At 50.6% G+C, this 8,997-nt stretch overlaps 1 protein-coding gene across 4 annotated transcripts in view; it reads right to left on the reverse strand.

Annotated features, from left to right (window-relative positions):
• Window positions 1-1,034: 1,034 nt before the first annotated feature.
• The window catches only part of EEF1D (eukaryotic translation elongation factor 1 delta), a 42,184-nt gene continuing 34,221 nt past the window's right edge, over window positions 1,035-8,997 (reverse strand). For all 4 annotated transcript variants that reach the window (XM_015422749.1, XM_015422748.1, XM_015422747.1 and 1 more), the window contains 5 exons: window positions 6,930-7,029; window positions 6,662-6,765; window positions 5,387-5,641; window positions 3,057-3,251; window positions 1,035-1,126 (listed from right to left, as the gene is read on the reverse strand). In XM_015422749.1, the coding sequence (XP_015278235.1) occupies window positions 1,088-1,126; window positions 3,057-3,251; window positions 5,387-5,641; window positions 6,662-6,765; window positions 6,930-7,029 (693 nt within the window). In that variant the 3' untranslated portion in view covers window positions 1,035-1,087. The remainder of the gene's footprint in view (window positions 1,127-3,056; window positions 3,252-5,386; window positions 5,642-6,661; window positions 6,766-6,929; window positions 7,030-8,997) is intronic.

An 8,997-nucleotide genomic window follows, 5' to 3' on the forward strand; every position in this document is an offset into this window, starting at 1 on the left:
AAACCAGGCTGTCAGGCCATCGAGGACAGTATTGTCTACTCAGACTGGCAGCAGCTCTTCCGTATCTTGTATCCCCTAATACCCGGTCCTTTTAAATGGAGACGTCGGGGACTGAACCTGAGACCTGCGTGCCACGCAGATGTTCTGCCACTGAACCATAGGTCTCTCACCACTATCACAGCAGTCAGGTTTAGCCAAGCCAAGAAGAAGAGGAAGAGATTGGATTTATACCCTGCCCTTCAGTCGGAGACTTATGTGGCTTATAAACGCCTTTCCCTTCCCCTCCCCACCATGGACACCCTGTGAGCAATGTTCCCTCTAAGCTGTGGAGTCTTGTGAGCAACAATTCTACTTTGTGAGCTAGTGGCATTAAAGTTGTAAGCAAGCAATTTGGCTACTGCAAAATTTAGTTTGCTCTGGAGCCATCTTTCCTGAGCTAAGACAAAAACGTGTGAGCCAGAGGCTAAAAACCTGTGAGCTAGCTCACACTAACTCAGCTTAGAGGGAACACTGCCTGTGAGGTAGGTCGGGCGGAGAGAGTTCTTTCCAGAACTGCCCTTTCAAGGACAGCTCTTGTCAGAACTCTGGCTTGCCCAAGTCCATCCAGCCAGGTGCAAGTGGAGGAGTGGGGAATCAAACCCAGTTCTCCCAGATTAGAGTCTGCGCACTTAACCATTACGAACTAAACGCAAGTAGTTCTACCAGGTGGGCTGTATCCGCTGATTTGAAGGGGAGGTGGTTGCTTGGGTTCAGACTCCTCTTTGAGGTCAGATACGGGGGCCCAGTCCAGAGGGGCTACCTGCACTACATGCCCTGTGACTTGACTTGAACTTGGAGGTCACATCCATGGGCCGGACTTGACTTGAACTTGGAGGTCACATCCATGGGCCGGAGGCTTTCTGGGAGGAGAGGCAGTCCCACATCCAGGCAGAAGTGAAGGAATCGTGCCCCCTCTGATCAGGCCCAGCTCTTTCGTGAGGAAATCAAAAGCACACCGATCAAGGGAGGGGGGGAAAAAGGCTCTCATTTCGCCCTGCTGTCCAACTCTTGACCTTTTATTAGCTTTAGAAAGTGTAAAGGTTTGTTGTTATATCTTGTTGAAGGCTGCTATGTCGACACTTTGCACCTGGAAGAGAACAACAGAGAGGCTCGGTCAGTGAGGCCCGCAAGGCTCTTCTGAAAATCCCAAGTCAGGCTCCAGCGAAATATTTTGGCGGCCCACATTATCTTCTGGTCAAGCAGATGCTCAAACTTCAACCAGCAATTCACAAAACCAAACAAGGACCCACGGTAAGTAGGAAAACCAACACGAGGAAGACACGAGCACCTGTTATAAAGAGACTTTAAGGAGTCCTCCCTTTTGAAACTTTTATTTAACAGAGGAGGACTATTATTAAAGGTTGTACGATAGCTTTTGAGATTCTAGGAGATGATTTTTGATATTTTTGATTAAGATGATTTATTATGTAATGTAGAAATTATTGTATAAATATTTTTCAAAAAATATAAAATTATTTATGATACGTTATAATCATCTATGCACGGTACTTGTTGTAGGTTGGTTTTCAAACTTCAACCAGGGCTTCCCCCTTATATTGCAAAACTGTGAAGCCTCCAAAGCCCTCCTGGTTGACTCCTGAAAGCTTATACCTGGATTTTTTTTGGGGGGGGGGAGGTATTGTATGTGTGTGTGTGCACCTGTATGCCTGGAAGCCACGGCGACCTCTGGCGACCCCTGCTGGGGGCTTGGATGTTTTTCAGAGAGGTGGCTTGACCGCCTGCCTCTTGAGCTCTGGTATCCCTTGGGGGTCTCCCTTCCAAGACTTGCCAGGGCCAGCCCTGCTTAGCTCCGGAGATCTGATGACATCGGGCTTGCCTGGGCTATCCAGGTCAGGGCCATACCCTGAAAATCTTGTTGGTCTCTAAGGCGCTACTGGGTTTGAATCCAGCCTTTCTACTGGAGACCAACATGGCTACCCTCTGACACGAAAGTGAAAACCATCCATCCATCTTTCTAAGGCTTGCCCATTCCTCTGTGCGTGTCAAGCAGCCTGAGATCTGGGCACTTGGATCACAGAGTTGGAAGGAGCCATAGAGGCCAGCCCCCTGTTCAATGTGGGATCAGCCTAGAGTATCCCTGACAAGGGTTTGTCCAGCCGCTGCGGCACAACTCTGACTGTCAAATAAAAAGTTTTTCCTTAATATCCAGCTTCATTGAAACCCATGACTGAGAGTCCTCTCCTCTGCTGCCAACAGGAACAGCTCCCTGCCCTCCTCTAAGCCCTTCAAAGACTTAAAGAGAGCAATCATGTCCAGTGTTCCCTCTAAGAAGAAGAAGAGGATTGGATTCATACCCGGCCCTTCACTACCCAAAGGAGTCTCAGAGCGGCTTGCAATCTCCTTTCCCTCCCCTTCCCCACAACAGACACCCCCTGTGAGGTAGGTGCGGCTGAGAGAGCTCTGACAGAAACTGCTCTTTTTCAAGGACAGCTCTGACAGAACTACGGCTTCCCCAAGGTCATCCAGCAGGTGCAAGTGGAGGAGTGGAAAATCAAACCCGGTTCTCCCAGATTAGAGTCCGCACACTTCACCACGACACCAAACTTAACTGCGTACTTAACCACTACACCAAACAAGCTGAGTTAGTGTGAGCTAGCTCACAGTTTTTTAGCCTCCGGCTCACACATTTTTGTCTGAGCTCAGGAAGGGTGGGGCTCCGGAGCAAACTAATTTAGGCAGCAGGCAAATCGCTCGCTCACAACTTTAATGCCAGGAGCTCCTTCCCCTCCCCACAACAGACACCCTGTGAGGTGGGTGGGGCTGAGAGAACTCTGACACAAACTGCTCTTTTTCAAGGACAGCTGTGCCAGAGCTTGTGACTGACCCAAGGTCACATCAGCAGGTGCAAGTGGAGGAGTGGGGACTCAAACCCGGTTCTCCCAGATTAGAGTCTGCGCACTTCATCACTACACCAAACAGATCATGTCCCCCCTCAACCTCCTCTTCACTAGGACGAGACTGCCAACAGAAACAGCCCTCGTGGGGAAGAAACTTACATAGTCTTCAAATTTGGTGATCTCCTCCTCTAGTATATCCGTCCCAACCTTGTCATCCTCCACCACACACTGGATCTGGAGCTTCTTGATGCCGTAGCCCACCGGGACCAGTTTGGAGGCTCCCCAGACCAGACCGTCCATCTGAATGGTTCGGACGCACTCCTCCATCTTGGCCATGTCGGTTTCATCATCCCACTGAAAAGGGCAAAGAGGAAAGGAGAGGGGTTACCAATGCCGGCAGTAAAGTGAAACGTGGAGGCTGAGCTAAGCCAGCAAAAGCTGGCACGAGATCGCCCTTGGAAAGAAAAGGCTTTCTGGAGATTAGCAGAAAGTAAACCCATAAAGACAGGAAAACAAATATGTCCTTTTCTCCTATCCAGGTGGGTTAGCGAAGCTGCTCTTCAGTTAGCAATTTTATGAAATCGTAGATTCCCCATTCATCTAGCAGGAAGTCTCCACAAAGGGGCTGTAATGATTACTTGTTTTGGTATGTGTGTTTCTTTAAATGTTTAGTGTGACTGCAGTAATGTAAGGAGAGTGATAGAGGGCGATAAGTATGATGTTCTTGGCTGATGACTGAGAAGGTGGGAGGAGGGGTGTCTATGAGAGTGATTCTGTGTGAGAAGTTTGAAGAGAGAGCATAGTCTGTGTGGCTATCTATTCTGTGTGAATGTCTAAGCCTGTCAGAGTGGAGTTTTGGAGTTTGAGAGACTGTTTGTGACGCCAAGCTTTGCCAGTTATATTTACAAGTTCCTTTCTTCAGCAACAGTTCAAAATAACCAGAAACCTATTTTGTTCTCTATTAAATAAATTATTATTTTTTGTTTAAACTTATCCCAGCAATCAGAATAGTCCTTCCTCAGGGCCACATAGTCCTCTGAAGTGCCCAGACCTTCGGGTCATTCTACTAAAATAGAGAAATTTGGAATTTTTAATTCCTGGTGGCAGCAGAAATCTACTAAGTTCATGTGCGCAGAGTGTGTTTAAAGGTAAAACCGTCTTTCCAATAAGCGAGGATGTCATAGGGGCCTACATGCCAACAGCTCTCTGCCCACACCTTTCCTTGAACAAGCGATTATCTCGTTGTTTGCTGTGGACAAATAAGATTTGGGATCCTCCTGCAGCCAAGAGCCAGCCTGGAGCAGGCCCAGTGCCAATCAGGAGCTGAGAAAGAAAAAAGGCAGAGAGCAACAGCAACTGGCAGTGGGGAAGCGTGGCACAGCTCCACTGGGATTTTTGCAGTGTGAACTTTGCCAGATGCTCACTGTGTTGCTATCCTTCTGGGCTATGCTTTGGAACCCTTCTGACCAGAGAACCAACTTCAGCCACCACAGTGGCAGCAGGGGACCCAACGAGCTGCAAATCAGAGGTCACATGACAGGAAGAGGAAGAGGCAGTCTTTGAAGTCTCCTGTCTTAAAGAGGAATCCTCCCCACCCCTGGTTGGCCTTGCTTTGCTCCTTTGCTCCGCTCTCAGTGGGTGTGAAGATGCAGCAGGAAGGAAGATGCGCTTTCCGTCTCTCTGTGCACACACATGACCAGCAGAACCTTCCGCAAAGCAAGCAGACTCGGAAGGGACTCCCATGAGGGTTCCAGGACAGGAAACTGACCCCCACGGAGTTGGTGCAGGACTGGCATAGGTACACTCAAGTCACATCAGTGCAGGGCTGCTACACAGAGGCAGGCAAGTGCAAATCACCTCCAAACACCTCTCACCGTGAAAACCCTGCAGGGCTGCCATAAATCAGCCACCACTTAGAATCATAGAATGTTATGAGCTGGAAGGGACCTTGCAGGTCATCGAGTCCAACCCCCTGCACTCTGCAGGAGCACAGCCGAAAGAGAGCCCTACGACATAGCCGAAAGAGGGTCATCCAGCCTCCCCTTGAAGACGTCCAGCGAAGGAGCACCCACCACCTCCCAAGGCAGTCTGTTCCACTGCTCAACCACTCTGACAGTTAGGAAGTTTCTCCTGATATTTAGCCGGTAATTTCCACCCATTAGATCTGGTCTTGCAATCCGGAGCGAGAGAGAATAGATCTGCTCCATCTTCTACATGACAGCCCTTCAAATACTTGAAGACTGCAATCCTGTCCCCTTGAAGCCTTCTCTTTCCCAGGCTAAACAGACCCAACCCTTTCAGCCTTTCCTTGTAAGACTTGGATTCCAACCGTCTCACCATCCCGGTTGCCCTCTTCTGGACACGCTTGACAGCCCTTTCCACCCTCAACCCACCGGTCCCTCAGAATAAACCTTGGGAGGCAAAAAGTGGCGGTGGCGGCCACCGTCCCAACCCTGGCCTGGTTTCCCAGCCGGGTACGAAGGGCTTACGGGCTTGACATCCAGGAGAATGGAGGACTTGGCAATCAGGCCGGGCTTCTTGGACTTAAAGAGCCGCTCTCCCCGAACTCTGGCAGCCTCCTGGTCTTCCTCCTCATCGTCGCTGCCGAACAGGTCGATATCATCGTCGTCGTCGTCATCCTCAGCAGCGGCGGACTCCGCCTGCCTTGCAAGTGAACCCGCAGGCAGCTCCACCTTCCTCGAGGGGGCAGGGAATGGCTCAACTTTCTTCATGGGGGTGACATGCTTTGAGGAGGGAAAAGGAGACAATGAAGACTGATGTGGAAAAAAAAAAGAACCCTGCTTCCTAACTGCCGCGCGGGACGAGAAGGCACGTCCCACGAGCAGAGGCAGGCCGAATGCAAAGCAACGCAGCTGTGTGAAGGAGGGGTAGGGGTCAGGGGCCACTGACATCAGCAGGCACGCAGATCTGTCTCAGGGAGCTTGTCCCAACACAGGAAGTGTGCCCCTGCAAAGTGAAAGGAACAAGAGGTGCTCGTGGGCTCAGCCGCCTCCAGTTATTTCAGCAGTTTTTGCATTGGAGAGCCTCCCACAGCGGATCGTGCCCTGAACCAATCTGCAGGCTTTGGGCCGCAAAACGTCTTGGGCCAGCCTGTTTATCTATTTACAAAACCTTTATCTTGCCCTTTCTGCCCTTCCAAGGCAAGTTACAGGAGTTAAAGAAGTGGTGGTGTTGAACTCGGAGACATGAAATCTGCAAGTGTTATAATCTGCAAGTGTTATATCAGTATTGCCTCTCTTCTCAAATATTTCGATGTTCCCAATTTGAATCGTGGCAGAGGCCATCAGAAGGCCGCGGGGGGGGGGGGGGGGAGAGCTCCAGGACCAGTGTTCCCTCTAAGCTGAGTTAGTGTGAGCTAGCCCACAGTTTTTTAGCCTCTGGCTCATTTTTGTCTCAGCTCAGGAAGGAGCAAACTAATTGATGCAGCAGCCAAGTCGCTCGCTCACAACTTAAATGCCGAGAGCTCACGAAGTAAAATTTTTGCTCACAAGACTCCACAGCTTAGAGGGAGCACTGTCCAGGACCGCCCGCTGACTTTGGTCAGATTCAGGCAGCAACAAGGATGTGAACGAGACCACAGACCGAACCACGGGGCTCGACAGAAACTTCCTGGGCATAGGCTGCCCCCTGCTTGGGTTAACAGAAGAAAAACCAGTTTCCCTTGGGGGGGGGGGGGCTTCACAGATGCCTGCCTGCCCCACCTACAAATGATGGATCAATGGGGACTTGGGGGTTTGCTTTACCTGTGTGGGGGGTGTCTGGGAAGGGTGATGATAGACGGATGCCTTCTCCAGCACGCCCAGGCGAGTTTCCAATCTGGAGATGGCAAGCTGGAGATCCGTAACCACTGCAGGTGCGGAAGAGAAGACCACAGACACACACACACACCATCAGCCACAAAAACGTGGCCGGGAAAGGATGCATTAGCTTCTGTTCTCTCTGGTCAGGAAGCGTTGGCATCGGGGCAGAGAAAATACGACACCCCTGACGAGCAGGTCTCTCGCCACTTACCGCTACGCAGGTTCCGATTCTCCGTCTCCAGGTTTGCGATCCTGGCCACCAGCTCATTTTGGTCTCCAGAGGGCCCCGCTGAAGAGGTACCGCTCCCACTCTGCAACAAAGACAGACAGCATGGAGGGGGGGAGGGGAGTCAGTGGCTTGAATTTAACCAATCAGGCTACAAAAAATGCACCGTCCTAACAGTGCGGTAACGTTGAAGGGGGGGGCACAGAAGAAGAGAAGCAACACAGGAGAAACTGTCAGCACAAGCAGGACAAAGACACAGGGGAAGCATGAAGCGTGTCAAACCTCACTTGCCTTGAACCGGATGATGAATCGGGTTTCCTTGACTTCCTTAAGGCACTGTTTCTGTGGCCTTGCACTGAATCGGACCACTGGTCCATCAAGGTCAGTATTGCCTGCTCAGACCGGCAGCAGCTCTCCAGGGTCTCAGGTTGAGGTCTTTCACACACCACCCACTCCCTGGCCCCTTTTAGCAGGAGATGCCGGGGACCGAACCAGGGACCCTCTGTGTGCAAAGCAGAGGCTCTACCACTGTGCCACGCCCCCTCCCCTCTTACCTGTGCAAACCCTTCCAGAATTCTTCCCAATGTACACAGTTGTGGCACGGGAGTAGGGTGTGGAGGCAAAGTGCATGCCGTGCGTGACGCTCTCGGTTCAGTCTCCAGATCTCCGTGCAAAGATTTTACATGGCAGGTGACAGGAGAGACTGGGAGAGCGGCTGCCGTTCAGAGTAGGATATTCTGAGTAAGGGAGGTCCAATGGTTTGGTTTTGCATACGGCAGCTTCCAATGTGTGCTTTGTAGAAAAGGGGGCATTCCCTGTCCCGACACCCTCTTTTTTTTTGGAGGGGGGACTAGGCATGACTCTAATTTTGCCACAAGATCGCAGCATTCAAGGTGGGTGACCTGAACTCCCCCTCTGGTTCAGGAACAGGGGTTCATTTATTCACAAGACTGGCACAGATGGTTCCAATTCTTCCTGTGGAGAACTCAGTCAGGATGCAAGGAAATGAGTCGCCTAGTTCCGTGAGCCTCCGGGTCAGACGTCTACAACAGCAGCCCCTCGGCCTCCGTACCATATGGCAGACTAGTGCTGAAATTGGGGTAGTTCTCAAAAACAATTTGTGATAGCGTATGGGGAGGTCAGCTGCTACAAAGAGGAGAAAAGGGCTAAAAATTCCACATGGCTAGCTGGCACACCACCCTTGCCAAGCCGACACAGATCTTTGCTGGGACCCAGTCACCACCAGATCGGGATCTAGCAATGTGTGCAAGAGAAGGCCGTTTTAAATGATTCTAGATTCACGTCCAGTCGCACCTGAGAGGAGGACGAGATTTTCGGACTCTGAGCTGTTGAGCGCCAAAGCTCCCTTCGTCAGATAGCAGAGCGCAGACTCGCGAAAGCTCACACTCTCCAAGGTGTGACTGGACTCCAACCTGGCTCTTCTACTGGGGACCAACGTGGCTACCCTCTGAAACTATCTTCTCAAATAAACTCTGACCATTTTTAGAGATTTCTAAAAAGCTGAAACATGGAGAGAAAAAAACAAGGATGTATAAGCTTTATAACAGGGGTGTCAAACATGCGGCCTGGGGGCCAGATCAGGCCCCTGAACTGGCTGTCTCCTGCTTCTTCCTCCAGTTCTGCCGCTGCGTCATAGCTTGCTTTCCCAGACTCTCTCAATCGCTCAGGAGAGATAGATAGGCAAGCTTCTGCTCCCTGCCCTGGGCTGAGGCTCCTCCCCCTCCTAGATTGCTACAGCACAGACGTTTTGATGCAATAATTCAGAGCGAGAAGTGTCCGTTATCAGAGACTGTTAAATAAACAAATTATTGCAAGAGTGCTAATGTTTCAAGCAAGTTTTTTATTTTAAGTAAAAAAAAAAATCTGTGTGTTTGTGTCCTTTATAAAGGTTTATTATCTCCACTACCTGGCATTATGTTTTATGACACACATGGCCCGGCCCAACAAAGTCCAATTTATGTCACATCTGGCTCTCCATAACAAATGAGTTCGACACCCCTGCTTTGTGACCTAAAGTTCTCTTTCCCCACTT

Source organism: Gekko japonicus, unplaced genomic scaffold (assembly GCF_001447785.1).
Source record: "Gekko japonicus isolate JY-2015 unplaced genomic scaffold, Gekko_japonicus_V1.1 scaffold3073, whole genome shotgun sequence".
Lineage (NCBI taxonomy): Eukaryota > Metazoa > Chordata > Lepidosauria > Squamata > Gekkonidae > Gekko > Gekko japonicus.